The sequence below is a fragment of the Macrotis lagotis genome, chromosome X, assembly GCF_037893015.1.
Source record: "Macrotis lagotis isolate mMagLag1 chromosome X, bilby.v1.9.chrom.fasta, whole genome shotgun sequence".
Classification (NCBI taxonomy): Eukaryota; Metazoa; Chordata; class Mammalia; order Peramelemorphia; family Peramelidae; genus Macrotis; species Macrotis lagotis.
In genome coordinates this window covers 666,519,091-666,544,607 of record NC_133666.1, presented here as the reverse complement: position 1 = coordinate 666,544,607, position 25,517 = coordinate 666,519,091, and the positions used below count along the sequence as shown (strand labels likewise).

General features: G+C 45.4%; 2 protein-coding genes and 5 non-coding genes across 9 annotated transcripts in view; 1 reads left to right on the top strand and 6 right to left on the bottom strand.

The window, feature by feature from the left end:
* Window positions 1-674: 674 nt before the first annotated feature.
* Window positions 675-4,650, bottom strand: UBC (ubiquitin C). Of its 3 annotated transcripts, none has more exons than XM_074205380.1 (2): window positions 4,565-4,650; window positions 675-2,811 (listed from the first exon to the last, which is right to left on the bottom strand). In XM_074205380.1, exon 2 carries the CDS (start codon window positions 2,806-2,808, stop codon window positions 751-753), a length of 2,058 nt encoding a protein of 685 aa, XP_074061481.1. In that variant the 5' UTR covers window positions 2,809-2,811; window positions 4,565-4,650; the 3' UTR covers window positions 675-750. The 3 variants fall into 3 exon arrangements, with proteins under 3 accessions (XP_074061481.1, XP_074061482.1, XP_074061483.1); XM_074205381.1 differs by lacking the exon at window positions 4,565-4,650 and adding an exon at window positions 4,359-4,466; XM_074205382.1 differs by lacking the exon at window positions 4,565-4,650 and adding an exon at window positions 3,672-3,800.
* Window positions 4,651-10,518: 5,868 nt separating this feature from the next.
* Window positions 10,519-10,590, bottom strand: TRNAA-UGC (transfer RNA alanine (anticodon UGC)). The gene has a single exon. It is a non-coding gene; the product is annotated as a tRNA-Ala (tRNA).
* Window positions 10,591-22,069: 11,479 nt separating this feature from the next.
* On the bottom strand, window positions 22,070-22,141 carry TRNAD-GUC (transfer RNA aspartic acid (anticodon GUC)). The gene has a single exon. It is a non-coding gene; the product is annotated as a tRNA-Asp (tRNA).
* Window positions 22,142-22,485: 344 nt separating this feature from the next.
* TRNAF-GAA (transfer RNA phenylalanine (anticodon GAA)) lies at window positions 22,486-22,558 on the bottom strand. The gene has a single exon. It is a non-coding gene; the product is annotated as a tRNA-Phe (tRNA).
* Window positions 22,559-23,042: 484 nt separating this feature from the next.
* On the bottom strand, window positions 23,043-23,114 carry TRNAD-GUC (transfer RNA aspartic acid (anticodon GUC)). Its single transcript has one exon. It is a non-coding gene; the product is annotated as a tRNA-Asp (tRNA).
* A 94-nt stretch (window positions 23,115-23,208) lies between these two features.
* On the top strand, window positions 23,209-23,280 carry TRNAA-UGC (transfer RNA alanine (anticodon UGC)). Its single transcript has one exon. It is a non-coding gene; the product is annotated as a tRNA-Ala (tRNA).
* Window positions 23,281-24,283: 1,003 nt separating this feature from the next.
* Window positions 24,284-25,517, bottom strand: part of DHX37 (DEAH-box helicase 37) — a 36,244-nt gene continuing 35,010 nt past the window's right edge. Inside the window, exon 27 of the mRNA XM_074205377.1 lies at window positions 24,284-24,919. Coding sequence (XP_074061478.1) covers window positions 24,837-24,919 — 83 coding nt within the window. The 3' untranslated portion in view covers window positions 24,284-24,836. The remainder of the gene's footprint in view (window positions 24,920-25,517) is intronic.

Genomic DNA, 25,517 nt, shown 5'->3' with positions numbered 1-25,517 from the left:
TAAGGCAGTTAACAGTATAAAATTGAAGTTCTCACTTCTGTGCAATTCTACATAAAAAATAGAATGTCATGGGGCAGCTAGATGTCAAAGTGGATAGAGCACTGGGCCCTCAAGACACTTAATTACCTAGTTGTGTGGCCTTCGGCAAGCCACTTAACCCCATTTGCCTTCCAAAAACCTTAAAAAAAAAAACTAAGAAAAAAACCTGCTATGTAATTTACTATCTTATACTTTTATGATGATCTCTCATCACATTCAATTTGGTTGGATGTATACCATGGAAATAACGTAAAGACCTGACAAATTACCTTCTCGTGGGGGGGGGGGGTGAAGCAAGATTAGGGGGAAAAATTTTACAGTAAAACTCAAAATAAAATCTTTTAAAAGGAAAAAAATTACTTCTAAGAAAAGCCTGCATTTCAAGATGCTAGTTTTTCTCTAGCTTACCTCTAAACAAATGAAAAATCATAGCATTTCAGCATCTAATAGAGAATAAACCATTTTAACCACTTGATATTACAGACCAGCATGCTTCCAAAAGTTTATTTTCTTCAAGGTGATTAATCTTCACTGCTTGTCATTCAAACACTAAAATACTTATCTGAAAACATCCCATTATTTTGAGATTTTATTTTAAACAAGCAAAACCAAAATGACAAAAAGAAAAACAAGCATTTGGGAATGCAACAACTTTATTGAAAGAAAAGTGCAGTGAAATTACTCAAAAGCTTGAAAGAAACTTGAGGGAATTTAGACACCTCCCCTCAAGCGCAGGACCAAGTGCAGGGTGGATTCCTTCTGGATGTTGTAGTCAGACAGGGTACGACCATCTTCCAGCTGCTTTCCGGCAAAGATCAACCTCTGCTGGTCTGGGGGGATACCTTCTTTGTCCTGGATCTTTGCCTTGACATTCTCAATGGTATCACTGGGCTCGACTTCAAGGGTGATGGTCTTGCCAGTCAAGGTCTTCACGAAAATCTGCATCCCACCTCTGAGACGAAGGACCAAGTGCAGGGTGGATTCTTTCTGGATGTTGTAGTCAGACAGAGTGCGACCATCCTCCAGCTGCTTTCCAGCAAAGATCAACCTCTGCTGGTCTGGGGGGATGCCTTCTTTGTCCTGGATCTTTGCCTTGACATTCTCAATGGTATCACTGGGCTCGACTTCAAGGGTGATGGTCTTGCCAGTCAAGGTCTTCACGAAAATCTGCATCCCACCTCTGAGACGAAGGACCAAGTGCAGGGTGGATTCTTTCTGGATGTTGTAGTCAGACAGAGTGCGACCATCCTCCAGCTGCTTTCCAGCAAAGATCAACCTCTGCTGGTCTGGGGGGATGCCCTCTTTATCCTGGATCTTTGCCTTGACATTCTCAATGGTATCACTGGGCTCGACTTCAAGGGTGATGGTCTTGCCAGTCAAGGTCTTCACGAAAATCTGCATCCCACCTCTGAGACGAAGGACCAAGTGCAGGGTGGATTCTTTCTGGATGTTGTAGTCAGACAGGGTGCGACCATCCTCCAGCTGCTTTCCAGCAAAGATCAACCTCTGCTGGTCTGGGGGGATGCCCTCTTTATCCTGGATCTTTGCCTTGACATTCTCAATGGTATCACTGGGCTCGACTTCAAGGGTGATGGTCTTGCCAGTCAAGGTCTTCACGAAAATCTGCATCCCACCTCTGAGACGAAGGACCAAGTGCAGGGTGGATTCTTTCTGGATGTTGTAGTCAGACAGGGTGCGACCATCCTCCAGCTGCTTTCCAGCAAAGATCAACCTCTGCTGGTCTGGGGGGATGCCCTCTTTGTCCTGGATCTTTGCCTTGACATTCTCAATGGTATCACTGGGCTCGACTTCAAGGGTGATGGTCTTGCCCGTCAAGGTCTTCACGAAAATCTGCATCCCACCTCTGAGACGAAGGACCAAGTGCAGGGTGGATTCCTTCTGGATGTTGTAGTCAGACAGGGTACGACCATCTTCCAGCTGCTTTCCAGCAAAGATCAACCTCTGCTGGTCTGGGGGGATGCCCTCTTTGTCCTGGATCTTTGCCTTGACATTCTCAATGGTATCACTGGGTTCGACTTCAAGGGTGATGGTCTTGCCCGTCAAGGTCTTCACGAAAATCTGCATCCCACCTCTGAGACGAAGGACCAAGTGCAGGGTGGATTCTTTCTGGATGTTGTAGTCAGACAGGGTGCGACCATCCTCCAGCTGCTTTCCGGCAAAGATCAACCTCTGCTGGTCTGGGGGGATGCCCTCTTTATCCTGGATCTTTGCCTTGACATTCTCAATGGTATCACTGGGCTCGACTTCAAGGGTGATGGTCTTGCCAGTCAAGGTCTTCACGAAAATCTGCATCCCACCTCTGAGACGAAGGACCAAGTGCAGGGTGGATTCTTTCTGGATGTTGTAGTCAGACAGGGTGCGACCATCCTCCAGCTGCTTTCCAGCAAAGATCAACCTCTGCTGGTCTGGGGGGATGCCTTCTTTGTCCTGGATCTTTGCCTTGACATTCTCAATGGTATCACTGGGTTCGACTTCAAGGGTGATAGTCTTGCCCGTCAAGGTCTTCACGAAAATCTGCATCCCACCTCTGAGACGAAGGACCAAGTGCAGGGTGGATTCTTTCTGGATGTTGTAGTCAGACAGGGTGCGACCATCCTCCAGCTGCTTTCCGGCAAAGATCAACCTCTGCTGGTCTGGGGGGATGCCCTCTTTATCCTGGATCTTTGCCTTGACATTCTCAATGGTGTCACTGGGCTCGACTTCAAGGGTGATGGTCTTGCCCGTCAAGGTCTTCACAAAGATCTGCATTGTCTAGTAAAATATAAAGAAAAAGAATATTTTTTAAAAAATGCTGTAATCGTTCTTGTAAAGCAATTTAGTTCCTTTATAAACCTTGAAAATTTGAGGGAAAAAAAGCCAAACACTTAAGTTTCTACCATTTAAGGATGGCTAGGTGGTACAGTGGATAAAGCACTGGCCCTGGAGTCAGGAGTAAGTACCTGAGTTCAAATCCGACCTCAGACACTTAATAATTACTAGCTGTGGCCTTGGGCAAGCCATTTAAGTCCATCTGCTTGCAAAAAAAAAAAATCTCTACCATTTAGTCAAGATAGTTCAGATTAAGTGTGAGAAAAGAGGAATTTAATCAACCTTAGGATTCCTACACATTCATAGGCAGAAAACAAACATTAAAAATTAAAGGGGCAGCCAGGTGGCACAGTGAATAAAGCACTGGCCCTGGAGTCAACAGGTCCTGAATTCAAATGTGGTCTTAGGCACATAATAATAACCTAGCTGTGTGGTCTTGGGCAAGCCACTTAACCCCATTGCCTTTCAAAAAAACAAAAAATTAAAAATTTAAACATGGTGAGAAACAATTGATATTCAATAGTAAGATTTCATTTCTAAATTTAAAGTTTTTTTTTCTCGACCCTATTTAGGTGAAGATGTAATCCATACATAGAACTTGTGCCTTCTTACATAAAAAACAAGTTAAAATTTCTTTTAAACACGACACTGCAAAAATATTACTAATTATTTAATATTACTAATATTAAAACGATTAAATTTGAAAGTCTATCCCACCATCACTAATTTCTTTGCTTTCTGAGAGAGAAAAATAAGCTGGATCCTTCTAATGTGTAAATGCTAGTTAAACCCCCAAGACTTACGCCTTTTACTCCAGGGCCCCTGTCCCTTCTCCTGACTTAAGTCCTGCAGGATCCACCACGGCCCCCACCCGAAGGTGCCCCTTGACTGGCAAAAGAAAGCCCATGTCGAGGTAGGCGGCCTAGCGCCCCTCACTGCCGGATGAGAAAACAGAAGGGGAGGGGCCGGACGTCACGTGATGCGCGGACAGAGGGGCTCTGCCCCGCCCCCTGACGCGCCACGCACGCCGACTTCCTCCCGACCTCACCCCCCCCGACGCTGCGCGTCTTACTTCACTTCCGGTCCGCCCCGGGCCCCGCCCCCCGCGGCTCTGCGAAGCCTCCCCTCCGCTGCAGGGGGCGCGCTTCCTTCCTCTCCCCCAGGCCCCGGATGAAAGCGCCACGCGCCCCCGCCCCCACCGCGCTCCCCCCCAGCCTCAGCGGCCCACTCACGCCGAGGCCCCCGGCGCCCTCTCGCTCCCGAGCCCGGGCCTCCCGCGCTCGCGGGCTCGTCTCGTCAGAGGCCGCCGCAGGCCGCCATCTTGCGGGCTTCTCTCTCTCTCTCCCCCCTTCCTGGGAGCCCCGCCCCCCCAGAACAAACCGCCGCCTCGGGCGGGCGCTAAGCCCCCTAAGCCCGCCGGCCCCGCGGCCCCGCAGCCCCACCCCCCGGCCGCCCCGGGCCCGCACCGCGGGGCGAACCCGCCCCCTCACCAAGCGGCGGCGACGGCGACACACACTGAACAACGAGCCGACTCCTGTTCTCGGCGGATCTGGCTGCGCCACACCCGGCGCGCCCTTATATAGGGGCCGAGCGCGGCGCGGCTGCCGGAGATCCCTCCGCGGAAACGCCGAGAAGGGACTCTTTGCGCCACGCCGGCGCCCCGCCCCGCCCCCACCCGCGCCGCCCCGGCCCGTACTCGAGCTGGTGACTTCCTCTTCCAAACTTCCTCCCGTGCGGGTCTGAGGGAAAGGGGGGGCCGCCCGGGCGGGGGAGGGGTCGGCGCGTCGGCGGAAGGATTCGCGACGTTCGGCGGCAGTGCTCCGACGGCGCCGGACGTGGGGGGCGGGGCGAGGGGCGGGGCCGGCGCCAAAACCCGGCGTGGCCTCGCGGAACGGACCCCGCCCCCGCCCGTGGCCCCCCTGGCCCGGGCCTCGGCGTCCCCCAGAAGCGGGGGGCTGGCTCCGGGCCCCGCGCTCACCAACCTCCTCATAAAGAGCACAAAGCCGTTTGGGGGTCCCCCGGCTCCCCCGTGCCCCTCAGGCGGGGGCCCCGCTGGCCAGCCCCCCAGCAATGCCCGTTTGTTCCCGGCGTCGGCCGGCCCGAAGGCGAGTCCGTCACGGCCTCCCCGACCCTAAGGGGGGGCGAAGTGGCCCCGGGGGGCGGGGGGCCCGGGGGGCCCGGGGGGGCATCGGCCTCGTCCGCACAACAAAGGATGGAGCCGAGGAGCCCGAGGCCCCTTGTAACCCCGGACCTAGGGGCCCCTCCCCGAGGCCCGTCCAGCCGCGGCTCAGCTCGTTTTGGGCAGAAAACAGAAGCACCGTCCCACCCGGGACCTCGGCGTGGCCCCCACGCCCCCCGCCCGGGCCGGCCGCGGCGTCCTCCCGAGGGCCCTGGGCCTCCTGGGCCTTCTGGGCCTGCCCTGGGCCTTCTGGGCCTCCTGGGCCTTCTGGGCCTGCCCTGGGCCTGCCCTGGGCCTCCTGGGCCTGCCCTGGGCCTCCTGGGCCTGCCCTGGGCCTGCCCTGGGCCTCCTGGGCCTGCCCTGGGCCTCCTGGGCCTGGGCCTGGGCCTGGGCCTGCCCTGGGCCTGCCCTGGGCCTCCTGGGCCTGCCCTGGGCCTTCTGGGCCTGGGCCTTCTGGGCCTGCCCTGGGCCTTCGGGGCCTGGGCCTGGGCCGCCTGGGCCTGCCCTGGGCCTGCCCTGGGCCTTCTGGGCCGGGCCTGGGCCTTCTAGGCCTGCCCATCCCTCACCCTCCCCTACACATCCAGGGCATCTCTTGCCATAACTTCTGCGAAGTCATCCCAGTTTATAATGCGGGCCACGCTGCCCATCTCTCCCTTTGTGCAGTCCTCACCTTTCACTGTTCAAGGAATCTGGGCATTCAAACCCATTTGGCATCAGAATAATGAAATGCTGGTATTAAACCGTGGACCTTTGTTCCAGGGACAAGCTAGGAATCGTTAAGACAACTTTGCCCTTTCCCCAAAGCAGCTTCCTTCTATTCACCTCTGGTCCACCATGGGTGACCTCTACTGTGTCCAACATCCTATACTAGTCTGGACAATGAGCATTCAAATATTTTTATACATTTGGTTTTCCAGGTGCAGATGATAAAGCCTAAAGTCTTTGGATGTTGTGGATCTTATTAGAAGACACTAGGGCTCCTGGACCTCTTTCTCCTCAACCACCTTCAAGTCCACTATAGGAATACTTGGAGGACTTCAGATCCATGGACTCAGGCAAACCCCACAGATTTCCCTATTTTTGCCTCAGTGAATAGTACTGATTAAGAGAATTATAAAGCAAAATGGTCTCTTCTATCTTCCTAAGGATCCTGTATAATTGACATAAGCATAAACTATTGCAAAAATATACACCAAGTACAGGAAAGGAAAGCAGAGGTTCCTAATTCCTTTTAAAAACAAACTGAGCAAATTCAATCTTTTCCCTCTGAATTACTCTTTACTCCTAAAACTTCTATTAGGTTTTTTTTCCCCTTCCAATTTTCAGATTTAAAAACTCAGAGAACATTAAAAATAAATACCATTGAAATTTGACTTAGTTCAGGACTCCCTCCCAAGAGGCCAGGTTGTTTTATGATGTCAACCAGGTATTTATTTATGGTGTCATTTGATGAAAACCTGCCATAGACGAAATTGTTGACAAATCATATCACAAGATCAAAATGATTTCTACTGGGACAGTGGGTTAAGGGTTCCACTTGAGAAAAGGAAAAGAGTTATAACTAGTTAGTTGATTATTTCCTTATAATCACCATGATTCCCTTTCCTAACAATCTACATTGCTATATGTCGGCTCCTCAGCTGAGTTGACTCTTTAAGTTATACAATCTAAATTGGAATTTGGAGTTGGAAAAATCTTTTGGGTCATGTAAATCCAATGCCCTTAACTTAAAGCTAAAGAAACAAGCCCAGTGACTGGCTGAAAGTCAAATCTACAGAAACATAACAAGAAAGAAAATTCCCTTTACATATATATGTATATATTTGTTTAAATATCTTCTAGATTTAATTTACAATTCATAAACTCCACATTTATATAAATTAACTTATGGTGATTATATTTTATAAAAATCATTAATTATATACATTTTTATTGGAAACTTTATAAATTTATTTTCTATCATATATATTATAAATCTCTGCAGTCAGAAAAATACTTCCCTTTCTGGTGTTTTTTGATAGAAATATTCACATATTTGAAACTTTATTTATTACAATCTTTTAGGACAACACTAACACCCACATTATTGAAAGTGAAAATGTAGTACAATGTAGGTTTTCTGTTTAAGCACAGGATGAGAACAAGCCACAATTTCTTTCTGACTGACCTAGTTTCATGTGAAAACCACACCCTGCTTTTGTTTTTTTGTTTGTGTGCTGTAAGGCTGATGATTAATGTACCCTAATCACAGTTAGGTCACAAGTGTTGAAAGAGTAGGAGAGAAAAACAGCTATTTGGAGAGAAGCAGGGGCTGGTGGTGACCCAGATTTAGGAGATGGGGTAAGGGGGAAGGGAAGTTCTTCCCCAGGTAGATCTTTTGCCAGTATTGGAGAGGGTGGAACATTGCCTGTCCTTTCAGATTTTTAAATATATATAAATTGGTTTGATTTTTTTTTTGAGGGAAGGATACAAAAACTAAATACATCAATAAAAATATATTTTCTTTAAATGAAGATCTTGAGTTGATGATGAGTTCAAATTAAGACCTAGAACTCCAGGGAAAGTATCCAGTATTCTGGAGGATTTGCCTCAAGGCCAAGGGCCTAGGGAAGGGGGACATTCTAGGAAAGAAGGGCAATGATCAGGAAAGGGAGAGTGGTTCTCTTATGCCTCACTTTCCAAACTGGCCTCAGCAGCAGATGCCCTAAGGAGCCTCATCCTTATCCTTGGCTAGACCCCTGAGAGTGACAAATTCGATTCCCCCCAATGCCCTCTCAGATAATCCTTCCTTTGCATGCACAGAAGACAAGGGTGAAGTGGAGCAGCTCCAGAGCTGGTGGTAGGAGAGGAGGCCACAAGCCAGTGGAAGACGGAGCAGGGCCCAGCAACAACATCTTGATTGGTAGGGAAGTGAGCGCATGCACCAGCTCCCCCTGCTCACAAAGGAGTTAGGGAGTAGGAGGGAAGAGAGCTTTCTATCCCAGCTTTTCTCCCTTTCTTTCCTCCTCCTCCCTGCAGAGAACATAATCACCCTGAAGAGTTATACCCCATTTTAGTTTGCATCTGTTGTTTATGGAATAATTCAGCTTCAGGAAAATCCTGGTGGCTCTGGGCTGAGCCAACAAAGGATGCTTGCAAAGGAAAGAGAAAGGGAGGTGCCTGGAAGGCTAGGTTTGAAGGGCAGGGGCACCTCCTGGTCTTCTAAGTGGTTTGATCATAAAAGATGTAAGGAGGAGGCCCTGCAGCTAATCCACCAGGCAAAGGGGCTCCTTTGTTGTTTATCCCTGCCTAGCTTGGCTTAATTAAGTTGCCAGTTGCAAAGAATTAATTGCACATTCACCCCTTTTCTAAGGAAGGGTTTTTCCCACCCTGAACAATCTCAGAATAAAGGCTTCTACAAGTGTCCTCTTTCTCCTGGTGCATAATGATGAGGGGAAGATTTCTTTGCAGCCAAAGGAAAATCCCTGGAACCCAGGGTTTCACTGTCATTACTATTGAACATTCCTGAAGTCTGAACAATTACCTATGACTTCCAATAATTAGGCCTTTCCTTTCAAAGAAGCATATTCTTACAAAACCAGTCAAATGAAACCCCTTCAAGAAGTCCTTCCAACTCCCTCTCAATTCTAATGCCTTCCCTCAAAAGGGAATACTTGTAAAGCCTTAGAGAAGCAATCAGCTCTTAATTCTCTTAGCACAGATACTGGAGTGGTTTGCCACTTCTCTGTTTCATTTTACAAATGAGGAAACAGAGGTAAATGGGTACTTGCTGGTGTCTGAGATAGGATTTGAACTCAGGTCTTCCTTGGCTCCCAATCTAATGCTCTAGCCATTGCAACCCCTAGCTGTCCCAAGCAGAATAAAAATGTTAATTATTATTATTTCCACTGTATCCTGTTTCTATCTTACTTGTACATAGTTGTTTGTATAGTCTCTCCTCCATTAGACTGGCAGCTCCTTGAAGGCAGGCATAGTTTTTGTCTTTCTTTTGTATCCTCAGCCCTTAGCACAAAAATATGCTTCTGGATTGACTTGTTGATAAACACATTGCAGAAACTCAACCAATAAATAGCCCCAAGACATTAAATAACCTCAACTCTGCTCTTCATGTTATTAACTTGATCCATTTTAAACATCTTCTTTCAATCCATTTGGAAACTTTAAATTTGTTTTTATGGATATCTTTTGACTTAAACAAGAAGAGTTTAAAAAAAAGAACTAAAGAAAGATCGAGTAGGTTTGCTTAGTGCTTGAAATAATTTTACACAATTTAGATTAAAATCTGAGTCACTCACTAGCATTTGGGGGTGTGCCACACGCAGTGGAATCAGAAAATGGCTGCATTTTGTCAGGATCAGATTGGGAAGTTATTTCAAAATGTAGGTGCCTTGCTTCTCTGCAGAGGTGAGGAATTATGAGTGTAGAAGCTACATATACTCAGGCTCAATGTCTGTCAAATAATTGATGAATTATTTCCCTCCCTTCTCCCCTTTTTTGTTGCATTGCTGCTGTTATTATTAAGGGTGGCTAGCTGAATGAAAATATACCTTCTGAATAAAGGGTTGTTTAAATGCAAAAGATAGAAATAAAAACAAATATAAAACAATTTTAAAGGAAGGAAGATATTTCAAATGAACTCGTAAATTTGAACTTTCTACTTTTTAAATTTTTTTATTCTTTTTTTACTTTTTACTTTTTGGCTACACATTTAGTGCCATTATTGTGGCTTGGACCTTTGTTCATTTAAAGCAAACTTTTGAATGACTTAACTAGTGCAGGCTACGTGTGTCAGTGCTGCAGAGGGTCCCAAGATGAGGAAGTCCTATCCATGACCTCCAAAAGTTTTCTGTCTAAGCCAGAGGGGACCAATTTCTCAAATAAGACAGACTGTGAGGGGGACTAGATGAGAAGTGTTTGGGGGTAGCATTAGACTATGGTTAGGGTTATGCTCTGCTATAGATAGGAGTCCTTAACCTAGGTCTGTGATCTAGTGTAAAATATTTTGAAAACTGTGTCTTTTGTTTGATTCTTTTAATAAATGTGGGGCTCTACCCCATCACCCTGGACACAGAAAAGATGGAAAACCCCTATCTGGTACTGGAAAATAACCAGAAGTTGTATTCTAGAATAGCCAAAAATTGTTGAAAATAGAAGTGTTGAAACAAAGTAAAGACTGACAGAGCTTTCTGGGGGGGGGGGGGGGAAGCAAGATTGGGGGAAAAATGTAAAACTCAAATAATATCTTTAATAAAAATAAATTAAAAAAAAATAGAAGTGTTGTTTTTATGATATTTGGAATGGCTACAGAGAGTCAGGAAAACAATGGGCTCCTTAAAGTTTTGCAAACAGAATCACTTGTGACATTTGAGGAGATGTAATTGTACCTGTACAGGGAGGGGATTCGGTTATTAGAACACGACAGGAAAAATACAAACTCCAAAAGAGCTGTTTAAGGGAACAAAAAGGACACTTGGAGATGCCGGGGATTGAACCCGGGGCCTCATACATGCAAAGCATGCGCTCTACCACTGAGCTACATCCCCAGCCTCCTCCACTGGCTTCCAAGAGAAATCCCTAAAAAGGATGAGATGCTTGATCTATCTGTGTTCTGATTGAATAACAAAACGATCAACAGGAAAAGAGAGCTAAATGAAAAGGAGGAAAAAAAAAGGAATCTGGGTCTCTCCTTAATTCAGTTTCTTGAAATCACAGAAAAGATTGGATGTATCATTCTTGTCACATTGTCTGTGGATTCTTTTGTTTGCAAGTTTCTATTTTCTCGAGTACTTGAGAGAGAGAAGAGAAAGAAAGAAGGGAGGGAGGGAGGGAGGAAGAAAACTACAGTTTTCTGGTTATTTACATATTTTTTAAAAAACATGCTATTAACTTTTGTCTTTACACTATAGTCCCCAATCATCTATCACTTGTGATCCTGGTATATGATCTGTTTCCTTTTAGTCATCTTTTCCATCTCCATTGATACAGTCATTGTGCATATCTTTTATTTCAATCTGCTTAGTTCATCATGCATACCTTCCTACAAAATTTCCCAAATTCTTCCTTTTCATCATTTCTTACTCCTTATTATATTGCATCATTTCCTTTATGAATTTGTTCAGTCCTTTCACAATTGATGAGAGAACCCACTTCATTTCCTGTTCTTTGCTACCCCTATGTATATTTTGGTATTTATTGAACCTCAGTTTCTGGTTTTTACCCCCTCAGAATAAAGATAAGTGTTTTTAAATGCATAAAAAAAGCTATAGGATTACATGGAAGTCAGTTATATTAAATAATCTTCAAAATATTAAAAAATAAACAAATTTTGGAGGTAAGGTTAAAAGACCCTGCCCAGACAAGAAGGGACTATTAAAAATGCTTAAGTGGTAGAAAAATTCAGCCAGAGATAAACTTTGATACACATGTTATTTCAGGGAGATGGGTATACCCTTTACGGGTACATAGATGACCTAAATATGCCTTTTCATCTTAAATAACCCTTGCTAGTAATTTCCCCGATCTTTCAATGATCATAGATTTAAAAGCAGATAGGATCCTAGGGCCATCTAACCCAGCCACCTTATTTTCCAGATAAGGAAAGAGACATATTTAAGTGACTTGAGTCACTCATTTGTGAGTAACTCACATAAGTGATAGAAGCACTTTGAACCCAGATCTTCTGATTTCTCTCCTTCCAGTGCTCCATGCTACCCTTGCTTTTGGTGTTTTAATGTTTCGTGAATAATAAGACAACCTTAAAGTGTCACATCCATTTATATTCTTTCGCTCACATTAAATGACACTGAGGGAAAATACATGTAGTATCTCTAGATTGGGTTCTTAGATTGATTTCTTTTGACTGATCTAGGAGCTTCTAGAAGGGGCCTGTGGTATTACAAGCCTGGATAAAATCAGAACAATGTCATCTTTAGAAGTAAATGAATTTTTATAATCACTTTTCCCCAGACATCTTACCCTGATGCCTCCTTTTGGAAGCATGAAGGTTACCCATCCGGAAGGTCTCTTCACCCCCATCAATTCCGAAGATTCTTTTTTTTTTTAGTTTTTTTTTTTTACAAGGCAAATGGGGTTAAGTGGCTTGCCCAAGGCCACACACCTAGGTAATTATTAAGTGTCTGAGGCTGGATTTGAACTCAGGTACTCCTGACTCCAGGGTCGGTGCACTATCCTCTGTGCCACCTAGCTGCCCCAAAGTCCACGGACCCTGTAGATCTCTAGGGGAACTTGAGCAGGAAAAAAAAAGGCAACTTTCTTTTTAATAACTTCAGCCTGAAATATATAGTATTTCCTTTCATTTAGTTTTACTTTGAAAGAAGTCATAGATCTCCTAGATTGCCAAAGGGATCCATGACCCCCCCCCAAAAAAAGTTATGAACACCTCTTTTAGTCCAACTGCTTCATTTTACAGACAAAGAAGCTGATCTTATATGACTGGCCCAGGCTAAGTGGCAGAGCAAAGATTTTAATCCAGATCTGATGCCAACCCAGATCCCCAGGTGTGGCAGTTATGTGAAGGTAAGACTGGAACCTGTAGACTAGTTGCCATAAGCTCTTTTGTTAGAAGGCAAGCTCCTTGAGTCTCAAACACTTGCCCCTTACTAGCAGTGTGACCTTGGGCAGGTCACTTAACCCTGATTGCCTCACATCCAGGGTCATCTCCAGTTGTCCTGATTCATATTTGACCACTAGACCCAGATGATTTTGGAGGAGAAAATGAGGCTGGTGATTTAGCACAGGCATTCCAATCCAATTCATGTGCTTGTTATGTATGACATCATCTCCTGATATTGTGGTCTATATCAGAAATGAAGGACAAACTTTAGTTTTCTTCCTCCCTCCCTTCCTCCCTTCTTTCTTCCTCTTCTCTCTCTCTCATCCCTCAAGTACTCCAGAAAATAGAAACTTGCAAACAAAAGAATCTATAAACAATGTGACAAGAATGGTACATCCAATCTTTTCTGTGATTTCAAGAAACTGAATTAAGGAGAGACCCAGATTCCTTTTTTTCCTCCTTTTCATTTAGCTCTCTTTTCCTGTTGATTGTTTTGTTATTCAATCAGAACATGGATAGATCAGCATCTAGCTTAGCGTCTAAAACATAATAAATGCTTGTTATCTGGTTGATTGAGGTAATCATTAGGACATTATAGGTAGGATGTGATGGAAAGTAAAAATTAAACCCAAGGAGAGGAAGGGAGGAATCATTTATTAAGCCCTTACTAAGTGCTAGACACTGTGAAGAGTTTTACAAATATTATCTCTTTTGATCCTCACAACAATCCTAGAAGTTAGATGCTATTTTTATTCATATTTTGCAGAAAGGAAAACTGAGGCAGAAGGAGGGTTAAAAGGAAGAATGGTCAGAAGAAGGTTCTTTCCTTCCCTACCCCTGAGTAAATATATTCACAGGAAATGTAAGGCAATTATAATAGGATAAGTAAATCATTAATAATTATAGGTAACATTACATATTTAAGGTCTGCAAAGTGCTTGATATGTACGGGATCAGTTTAAAAGTGAATTTTACTCATTTGTATTCAGCATTATAAAATTTTAATTATACTTAATTTTACTTAATTTGTGCTAAGCACTATAAACCTCCACTGAAGAGGATTACAAGAAGACAAAGAGAAATTATTTTTGTATCATCCACCATTTTCAATAACCATACCATTTAGAGAGGCAGTGAAATTGAATGGATAGAGAGCCAATCACTAAGGTCTTATCAAGTCCTATGTTGGACACTTTATAGCCTTTCTCTCCCTAGGCCAGAAAGTAGCTTTTTTTGTCCTTTAGACAACTTTTTAAGACTACATTGCAAAGGAAGTGATGACCTTCACTAGTGGAAGGAGTTTTCCCTCCAGGGAAAGAACAGTGCAATGACAAGACCACTTGTGGTCTCTAGCCTTACAAATTACTTATTGTTGTCTGCTCTTCATTCTCGAAGAGGATCATGACATCAGGGACTTGCAAGTGAACTGGATTTAAGTGGGACAGGATTGTACAAAGTCACCAGCCTCATTCTCTCCTCTGGAGCCATGAGGGTCCAGTGGTCAGATATGGATCTGGATGCAGACCTTGCCTTTTTAAGCTAAGGTCTCTAACAGGTCTTATTGTGGAAGAAAACAGTGTAGAAGGTCTGAGAATGAATTCACAAGAAGGTAGGTTATCTCCTAGTTAAAGGAGGTGTTTATTCACTAGAGAGGAGGGAGAGTAGCCAAGAGGAGTGACATCTTATTTATCTTTGTGTAGGAAAAGAAGGAACAAGAGGGAAGAAATGATCTCAGATTAATATTTGTCTTTTTGAATAAGATTTGGAGGTTAGATGTTGGTGCCAAGAAGAGACAGAACTTCTAATTAAATTATACAACATGCTTGTAAGAAGGACTTTTGAATAAATGATTGTCTTGAGCAGACCCTTGCTAAAGGTTGATGGGTAAAGATAACCCCTTGCTGATAACAAAATCACAGGAGACTAAAGGCTTTAGGGTCAGTGAAAATTCCTGAACCTGAACCAAAAAGGATACTTAGAAGGATCTAAGGAAGCTCATTATTTGGGTTTAATTGAGGCCCTTTTCTGTCTCAATTCAATTGGTCTAGGCAATGTGCATTTGGAGATTAAGGCTAGGTAAGAAATGAGGCAAAGAATGGACTGTTACCTAGTTTAAAAAAAAAATTGGTCTGGGAGGGAAAGACCTTCAGGGTTTCTGGCCAAAACAGAAACAATTGCTATTTACCCATGTAATCTGAGCCATCAGGCCCAAAGACTTGGAAGAGTATACAGGAATCCTCCTATTTTCCCAATCTTATTGCAATTCATCTTCCTTTCATCTATTCAGCTATTGCAGTCAAGATAGAGAAGAGATAAATTGAAGGGGTCTCAGAAAGAAGGCAGGAAAATGAAGGATAATCAGGAATGTCTTCTTCCAGAAAGTTGGGAACTAGGAGGTAAAGATGAAGAAGATCATTCCTGGCTTGTGGGACAATCAGAGAAAATGTACAGAGTTGGGAAATGGGAAGGATCTGTTTGAGGAATAGCTAGGAGGTTGTTGTTTGACCCTGGTCAAGTCATGTTATGTGGTTTGCTTCAGTTTGCTCACCTGTAAAATGAGCTGGAGAAGGAAATGGCAAACCATTCCAATATCCCTGTCAAGAAAACCTGAAAAGGGTTCATAGCCAGACAAAACTGAAGTAACTGTACAACAGCAACAAAGGAGGGTTCTATTACTCAGCTTGCAGAGTACAGAGATAGGAGTAAGAAGACTGGAAAGGTTGGTAGAGTCTGCCAAACAGAGGATTTTTGTATACTGTCCTAAATGTAATAGGGATCCAGTGAAGGTGACTGAATAGGAAAGTGATATGGTCAGATATGTGTTTTAGTGTAATGAATTTAATAAGTGACATATCAGAGACAGAAGATAATTGGGACAGGGAGACCAACTAGCCACCTATTTTGAGAGTTTTGGAGTAAGGTGTAGAGGAGAGAAGGGGTATATTCAGCAGATACTAAGAAAAACAAAATGGCTTTGACTGATAATTGAATGGAGGCAATAAGAGATAGTAAGGAGTCAAAGATACTACATCACTTGAGAGCCTGGGAAGCTGGGAGGATAGTTGTACTTCAATATTAGAAAATTAGAAAAAAGAAGAAGGTTTTGGGAGGAAAAGAATGCACTCAGTTTTGGAAATGTTGAGTTTGAGACCTAAAGAATATCCATTTTGAGATAGGCAATTGCAAAGGAGTTGAGATGCAGATGTGGAGGTCTGCAGAAGTTAGAACTAAGAAGTAAGACTTGAGACTCATCTACCCAGAGATGATCATTGAAACTATGAGAGAATGAAATGGAATGGAGGGAAAAGAGAAGAGAGTCCAGGCTAGAGCCTTGGGGGGCCCCCAGCAGGCATAACCTGGATGAAAATACAACAGAAGAGAAAAGAGGATGTGTGGATAAAGCAAGGATTTTTTGAGGATGAGGAAGACATGGGCATATTTGATTATTAAGGGATGGGGGGGAAAGGGAGAGGTGGCCATGGGGGGAGAAAGGAGCATGCCAATGCCCTGACCTTGACTAATGTGTTGGAAGGAATAAATGAAAATGTACTAGAAAGAGATGTGAGATCTTGTCATCAGAGGGAGGCAGATCTTAGTGACTTCCAAAAGATGGAAGAAGCAGGAATGGAAAACATTTAAGGTGAAATCTAATTTGTTTCCTATGAAGTAGGCATTCCAGAAGCACAGTGGAAGGATTGGGTAGCTTTGGAGTGGAAGGCTGTGAGTGGATCAGGATTGGGTTGAGGGGTATTAGAATGAAGATCAGTCTTTAGAGGATGGATCTCCCAACTAAACTTCTTTGCATCCTCTCATCACCTCTAGACTTAAAGATATTAATCATTATATCCATTTATCTCCCTTGTTCTATTACTCTCCCAAAGGAATTAAAAAATAACAAAACTCATGGCTAATGCAGCAAAACAAATTCCTGCATTAGCCATATCAAAAAATATTTGTCTCATTTTTAAGTTCATCACTTCACTGGCAGGAATTGGGTGGCAAGTTTCACTTTCCGATTTCTTGACTCATGTTTTATCGTCATTGATCAAAATTCTAAAGTTCAATAGTCTCTTAAAGATATTTTTTTCCTAATACTATCAGTGTATACATTGTTCTCCAAGTTCTCTGCTCACTTCACTTCATCAGCTCATAGAGGCTTTTTCTGATTCTTCTGGAACTGTCATTTTTCAGTATTTCTTATGGCACAGTACTACTGTGTTTTATTCATATATCACAACTTATTTAGCTGTTTCTTGGGAGGTGGACTCCCCCCCCCTTAATTCTAGTTTGGGTCTATTATGAAAAAAGTCACGATGATATTTTTGTACATATTGGTCCTTTTTCTCTTTTTTTTTTAAATCTCTTTGTGGGTTTACATAGCTCTAGCTGGCTCAAAGGGCTAAGCACAATTTAGGAACTTTTTGGCCAGTTTGTTCCACCAACAAACATGGATATGCCTATATGAGTTCCACAATATTTACATAGCCTTATCATCCTGGACCAGTAATTTATTTATTTTATGTTTTTTGCAAGGCAAATGGGGTTAAGTGGCTTGCCCAAGGCCACACAACAAGGTAATTATTAAGTGTGGGAGGTCGGATTTGAACTCAGGTACTCTTGGCTTCAGGGTCTGTGCTCTATCCACTGCACCACCTAGCTGCCCCTAGGACAAGTAATTTAACCCTTTCCTCCTGTGTAAAATAGTGAAAATTAAAACACCTACCTTTCAGGGTTGTTTTGATTAATTAAATGAGGTAATTTATATAAAGCATTTTATAAAATTTAAAGTTATATAAATGTTAACTATTATTAATTTTCTTTTTTTTCAACTTTGCCAATTAGGTACAGAACAAAATTTTTGTGCCTGTAGGAGCTGACAGGTGGCACAATGGATAGAGCACTGGCCCTGGAGTCAGGAGTACCTGAGTTCAAATCCGACCTCCCACACTTAATAATTACCTTGTTGTGTGGCCTTGGGCAAGCCACTTAACCCCATTGCCTTGCAAAAAAACTAAAAAAAAAAATTGTGCCTGTTTATGGGACACTAATGCATTGTTAGTGAACTGATCCAACCTGAGGAGCAATTTGGAATTATGCCCAGCAATACCATTCCTGGATCTGTATCCCAGAGAAATCATGAAAAAGGGTAAAAAGTCCAAATGTACAAAAATATTCATGGCAGCTCTTTTTTGTGGTGGCAAGGAATTGGAAATCACGGGGATGCCCAACAATTGGGGATTGGCTGAACAAATTATGATATATATATATATATATATGATGGCACACTATTGTTTTATAAGAAATCATGAGGGACAGGATTTCAGGAAAACCTGAAAACACATGAACTGATGCTGAATGAAATGAGCAGAACCAGAACATTATGCACACCAACAACATGGGGTAATGATCAACTGTGGTGGACCTGTTCCATTTAGCAGTACAATAACCAGACAGTCCTAAAGAACTTGTGATGGAAGATACTATCCATATCCAGAGAACGGTGAAATTTAAATGCAGACCAAAGCTTACTATCTTCAATTTTCAAAAGTTGTCTTACATGTTATGTTTTTTTCCTGTTTTTCTTTAATTTGGATTTAATTCTTTTTTTAACATAATATGTATTTATGTTTAGTATAGTTCCATATGCAAAGTCTATATTAGATTGCTTTCTGGGGGAGAGGGAGAAGGAAGAAAAATAAGACTCAAAACCTTCTCAAAAATGATTGGTGCAAACTACTGTTGCATGTAGTTGGAAAAAATAAAAATATTTAAAAATGAAAATAAAAAGGGAAATTTCCTGTTTATATCCTTTGATCATTTTTGATTGAGGAATGAGACTTTTATTAGAGAAACTTGCTATAACAATTCTCCCTCTTCCCCCATTTCTGTTTCTCTCCTAATTTTAACTTAAATTTTAACTAAATTTTTATTGTGCGTAAAATTCCACAGAGGTAGACTAAGGAACATTCCCTCTGAGCTAAATAGCATTTTATTAATGGGGAAACTACCTGCCAATAGAATGACTCAGTTTTGCTTGTGGATACAAGCAAAGAACAGAACTTCATAGACCAGGAAAAAAAAATATAATGGTTACAAGGTTGACAGAATTATAGGAATGAGGATAATGCCATTGGTTACGGAGTTGAGGTGTGGGTAGACAATATGATTGGTTTTAAATTGGGAAATGAGACTCTAGCCTTTCATTTTGTGACTAAAAAATTCATTGTTTGAATCCATCTGCTAGGTCAAACAGAAAGAGTGGACTTTGGAAAGAAAGTAAAAAGTCTTTAAGGACAGTTGGGTGGTGTAAAGATACTAGAACAGACTCCCTGGTGTCCCCCTGAACCCCACAAGGATAACATATTTCCTTGAAGCAAGAATAAAATAGCGATTAGCAGGAGAAATGGGTTTCTAAGCTTAACTCAATCCAGGCCAGCTACATTCATTTTTTCACTAAGTTCACAGACAAAATCAATTAATTGTAAATAGGATCAGCAAAGTCATGATACAAAATCATTTAATCTTCTCATTTTGTTTGTGCAAAAATTTTGAAATTGTCATCAGATTCATTTCTTCTTCTGTCATCTGTTTTATTTGAACTCAATCTCCAAGGCTCTGACAGGCAATTTCTTCCTTGTTCCTTGTTCCTCCTGCTTTTGAAGTCACCTTTTGTGTTTGTCACCTTCTACACACTTTTAGAATTTTGGCTTCTACCTATGTATTCTCTTCCTTCTGTGGGAATGTAGGGTTTTTTTTTGTTTTTTGGCAAGGCAGTGGGATTAAGTGACTTGCCCAAGGTCACACAGCTAAGTAATTATGAGTCTGAGATCACATTTGAACTCAGGTACTTCTGACTGCAGGGCTCCAGTGCTCTATCCAGTGTGCCATCTAGCTGCTCCAGAACGTAGGGGAATTTTTTTAGGTGCAAAATTTTTCCACTTTAGAGTTTGTGTCTCCAATAGTTAGGTTGGAACATAGCAAACATTTAATGTTTCTTCATTCATTCTTCTATTTTTTTCTTATTTTAATTATTCATGTATGACCATTACTTCCTGTTGAATGACAAGCTCTTTGAGCAAAAAACCTTTTATTGGGGGGTTGTTTTTTGTTAAAGCAATGGGGTTCAGTGACTTGCCCAAGGTCATACAGCAAGCAAACTGCCCCTAACAAACAACCTTAATCTCATTGAGACAAGATTCCTCATAAGAATAATGTTCTTATAACTAACCTCAACTCAGGTTAGGCATTGTGTCTTTGTGATTTCAATGACAACATGAAATCTTACACACAATAGGTCCTAAAATGGATTCTCTTGGATTGAAACAGTCTGGCATGAACATTCTGTTCAACATTCCCATTTTAGCTTTTGAAATTTTTCTTTTAAATCTTAGTATGGCTACCATCTTTTCCATCCATCCATCATCCATCCATCCATCCATCTATCCATCTGTAGTCATTTATCTTAAAAGTATTTACTATATGTAAGGCACTATACCAGTTTAGGGATAGAAGGAGGAAAAACTGAAAAAGGCCCTACCTTCATGGAATTTACATTCTGAGAAAACAACCATGTATTTCCCTCTTGGACTCCTCCAGGTGGAAGTAATTGTTCCTTTCTGGAATTTCATCACCTGGCTTGATCTGTCCTAAGTATGTATCACAAGTAATGTATTATAGTTATTTCCACATTTTTTTTACAAGATTTCAAGTGGGGGGGGTTGTTTCTTTTTACTCAACTTTTTTTTTTTAGTTTTTTTTTTGCAAGGCAAATGGGGTTAAGTGGTTTGCCCAAGACCACACAGCTAGGTGATTATTAAGTGTCTGAGGCTGAATTTGAACTCAGGTCCTCCTGACTCCAGGGCTGGTGTTCTATCCACTGTGCCACCTAGCCACCCCTAAATTCAACTATTCTTGAAACACCTGGACACATATTGATGAAGTTGCTGAATTGAAGCTATTTTGTGGTCCAGAGGGACAAAAGTAGCCTTGGAGTCTATCGGACTATTTCATATACAGCTTCACTTATCTTTCAATGAAACACAGCTTTATGAAGCTTCTGCTATGGCCCTGTTAGAACGGGGAGGGTGGTGTGGTAGGTGGGGAGCAGTTCTCTAAGCCAGGAAGAATATGTTCATATTATACCTCCCTGTGATCCTATACAAGTCCTGTCTTCACATCCTCATGCAGAAGACCCTTCCCTCAAGGGACTTCCCTCCTTTTTCTCTCTCATGGACAGTATTTCCATTGAATCTTAACATTTACTAAGTGCTTTTACATACATAGATTTCCAGGAGAAAACTTAAGAGACCATCTAGTCCAATTCCTCCATTTGACAAATAGGGAAACTGAGGTCCAAGGATATGAAGGAACTTGCCTGAAGTCTCTTTTTCTTTCTTTGCTTTTTTTTCTCATTTTCTGTCTCTGTCTTGCTGTGACCCTGTGACACACACACACAAACACACAGACAGGCACAGACACAAACACAGACACACGCACACACACATGCACACGGACACGCATACAGCCACTATTTACAATGGGATCATTTTAAGCCTGTTAACCATTGTGAGGAAGATAGAGTTGCAGTCACTCAAGAAATATTTATAAATGGATAAATTTTTGCTTATTGGGTGGTATGGATGGGGGAGGGGTATACAAAGAAAGGCCTGTCCTTAAGGAGTTCACATTTTAATGGGAGAAATAGCAGATAATTTGCTTTGAATACAGATATGCATATACATCACTTCTTATCATGTAATTATATATAGTGCTCTTATTTGAAAATAAATAGTAGGTAATATACATGTTATATATAGTAGGAGGGACTATCATGTATGTATATTGCATGTGATACACATTTAATATGTAAATAAAGATGGAAGTTGACATTGTATATGGGTATATGTAATAGATGGGAGGTAATATAGGTAATACATGTCTAATATGCATATACATACTTTAGGTGGGAGCTAATGTGCTCTTTGGAGTAAATATGTGCTATATGTGTATAAGAGATGGGAGATGATCAGAGAGGGAGAAGGCAACTAAGATAAAACACCACTTGAGTGCAGTTAAAAGTAATTGAAGTCTGTTTAAGAATACAATAATCAGCATTTTTACAAATCACTTAATTCTTATGAGGAATACTAATTTAAGAGAACATAATCTTTTAATACGAGTAAAAAGTGTTTTTTAAATGAGAAATATTCAAGGTCAACCCAAATCATAATAAATAGGGCTATTTATTGAAGCGGAAAGTGGAAAAGTGATTTATTGAAGGAGCGCGAGAAGCGGCGTTTCTTCAGTTTTTAGGCGGCGTCCATGTAGTCATCTTTTCATACGAATGGGAAATATTTTCTTTTAAATATAAAATCTTGAAGATTTAAAAAAATCTTTTCTACGTTAAGCGTTTTAAAATCTTTTCAACGTTCTTAAAAAGCGGTTGGCGCCTCCCCGTCGGGGAATCGAACCCCGGTCTCCCGCGTGACAGGCGGGGATACTCACCACTATACTAACGAGGAGCGGCTGGGCGCGGGGCTGCCGCCGGCGCTTCTAAAGGCAGGCCGCGCTCCCCGCCCCTCCCCCGTGCCGACTCCGGGGGGGCGCAGGGCGCCCGCCCCGCCCCCTCCTGTGCGCCGCGAGCCGGGGCCTGGGGGGAAGGGGAGGAAGGGCCGGGCCGGGGCCCGGGGGGCGCGGGGGGAGGGGGAGGCAGGGCCGGGGCCCGGGGCCTGGGGGGCGCGGGGGAGGGGGAGGCAGGGCCGGGGCCCGGGGCTCGGGGGGCGCGGGGGAGGGGGAGAAGGAGGAAGGGCCGAGACGGCGCCCGCGGACCCGGAACAAAAGGGGGGCCGGGGCCAAAAGGCGGCGCTGCCGAAACCCGGGATCGAACCAGGGACCTTTAGATCTTCAGTCTAACGCTCTCCCAACTGAGCTATTTCGGCCGCTGCAGGGCCGCGCGCCCGGGCGCTCTACTAGCTGCGGCGCGCCGCCCGGCCCCTCCCCCCGGCCCCCCCCCTCCGGGCCTGCCCCCGTGGGCGCCGCCGCGCCGGGGCTACAGGGCGGGGGGCGCGGGGCGGGCCCCGGGACCCCCAGGGCCGGTTCCGGCTCCCCGGCCCCCGGGCGTCACGTCACCGCGGCGGCAGTGGAGGGGCGGCGGGGGGCGGCGGGGGGCGGCGGGGGGCGGCGGGGGGCGGCGGGCCTCGGGGTCCCCCGTCCGAGCACAGACTCGGGGCCGCGTGGGCCCGCCCCGCCCCACCCCCCACGGCGTTACAGCCCCGGGTCGCAGGTCGTGCCCTCCGCCCTGGGGTCACGGCTCGGGGTCACGCGCCACGTGGCCTCGGGGCGGCTCCGGCCCCAGGCGGAACCGAGCCAGGAAGCGCCGGGCGGAGGCGGGTCTTAGAGCCAAGGAGGAAAAAAGGGCGGGGCCTCCCCGTCGGGGAATCGAACCCCGGTCTCCCGCGTGACAGGCGGGGATACTCACCACTATACTAACGAGGAAGGGCCCTGGGCGCCCGCGCGGGAAGCCCCATGGAGCGTGCGCGGGGCGGGGCCGCCGCCGCCCTATAGCGGCCCGCGCAGGCAGCTCGCGGCCGGGGATGTAGCTCAGTGGTAGAGCGCATGCTTTGCATGTATGAGGCCCCGGGTTCAATCCCCGGCATCTCCAGCGGCCTTTTCCTCCCGCCGCCGGGACCCTCATTTTGGGGAGCCGGCGCCCTCGGCGGAGGCGGGGTGGGGGGCTCCGCCTGCCACGGCCCAGCACAGCCACTCGCCCCCAGATTGGCCAAGTGGAGCCCTCGGGTCAGGCCGGGCGGGGCGCCTCTACCGCCTGGTCTGAGTTCAAGTCCGGCTGGAGCACCTTGGCCAGCCCCTGCATTCGGTGCCCCCGCGACTGTCCGTGAGCGTGGGGGCAGCTCGGCCGGACACACGGGCAGCTGCATCTGAAGAGCTCCGGAGCAGAGAAGCCCACGCCGCCTCGTGGGGCCGCCCCCAAGCCCCAAGGCACCCCACGGCCTCTGGTTCTGGCGAGGCCGCGGCCGGACTGGAACTCGGGCCCGGGCCCGGGCTGCCCGCTGCACCCAGCCGCTGCCACCTTCACCCCGCCGCCGGGGCCCAGTAAGGACCCAAGGCCTTCCTGCCAGGCCCCGGGCCGGGCCGCTCTGCCCGCCGCGCCCACTCTGCCCACTCTGCCCCCGGGCCGGGCCGCTCTGCCCGCCGGGCCCACTCTGCCCTCTCTGCCCGCCGGGCCGTGCCCTGCTTTTACAGAGCGGAGCTGGCAGAACCAGCCCCGCCCCGGCTGACCCCACCCCCGTACCCCCGTACCCCCGTACCCCCGGCCTCCCTGAGACGAGCAGACACCCCATGATCCATAACATTAAATAGAACTGTTTCAACCAATGTCTACGTCAGACTAAGAAAAGGATCTTGTGGTCCTTGGTATTCATTCCTGCTGCCATAGTGACTGGGGCAGGGTGCAAGGGAAGGGGGAGAGCGGGTATTTTGGTGGCTGTAAGAGCAGAGTGCCCACCTGTGCAAGGGAGACAGTGTGAAATGTCTCTGGGACTCTCAGTCGAGTCGATTTAAAGGAGGGAAAGGGGAGAGGAGCGGGGAAGAATACTGTCTCGTCAGGGTATGGAGACACAAATGCTCATTCTGTTTTTTAGGTTCACAATTTTTAAATAATTTATTATGAAAAGACAAAGTTTTAGCACAAAACAGTCGCTGCAATAGTCCCTGGAGCTCTAAGTATACAAGTGAGGTAGTCCCTGCACTAGATGTTCACGGGTCCAGTAAATACAAACTATATACAAAATCTACAGTGAACTGGGGAGGGGGCCGGGGAAGCATGGAGCATTAGGAAGGGTCTCTGGGTCTTGATAGGATCAAGAGCTGGGTGGCTGCCGTCCTCAGGGAGGGGCGGCAGAAATCAGAGAGTGGGTCACTCTTGGGGAGAGACCTGGGTCAATGTGGCCACAGCAGTGGACAGAGGCTGGGCTGGAAGCAATGGTGAAGGTCCTGAAAGACCCAGGAAAGGAGCCTGGATCTGTCTTAGAGGCGACGGGGGGCTCAGCACTTCTGGAGGGACCAGGCTGGAGAAGAGGCCAGCCACAGGAAGCCCAGGGAGGCAGGTGGCAGAGAAGTGACAAACCCATGTCACCCTGGCCCAGGGAAAGGTCCGGTGCCACAGGAAAAACCAGGAGAGCAGGTGGGGCTCCTGGAAGCTCAGGGTCCGCAGGGAGGCCAAAGTTTGGAGACCTCGTTGTGCACGGCCTGGGGGAGCCATTCGCAATATTCAGCCAGCAAATCTGAAAAGGAGTTTAGGTATCAGCTGCCTGGGGTTCCCTGGTGTACCTGCCAGGCCAGGAGGGGGCCCAAGAGGTCTGGTGAAGGTGGGCAGAGAGGTCCAAAGCCCACCTGCACCACTGTGTGACCAGGACACATCAATGAACCACTCTCAGCCTCAGTTTCCTCTTCAGTCACTCTCACAGGGTCCCTGGATTGTGCATATCCCCAGGAGGAAAAAGACCCTTCTGACCCACCTGGACAAGAGCCAGCACTGACAGGGTATGCGGGTTTGTAAAGTGTTTCACACAGCTGCCCTCATTTGACCCTCACAACCCTGGGAGGGGGCTGCTCTTACTATCCTCATGTGCCACAGAGCAGGACACTGAGGCTGGGTGAGGGGTTCCCACAGCAGGCTCCATAGGGGTCTGGTGAATGGAGCACACTTACTAATACTGAAATAGTCCTAGGACTTGGGGGCTTTTAAACCTCCCATTTCACAGATGAGGAAATTAAGGCAAATTAAGGCAGGTTAGGTCACTTGCCTGAGATTACACTGCTAATAAGAGGTGATTCAAATTCAGGTCTTTTGACTCTAGGCCCTCCACATTCAAACATCTA

Excerpts from the sequence above, each read along its gene's own strand:
- UBC (XM_074205380.1), bottom strand. The coding sequence starts at position 2,808 with ATGCAGATCTTTGTGAAGACCTTGACGGGCAAGACCATCACCCTTGAA.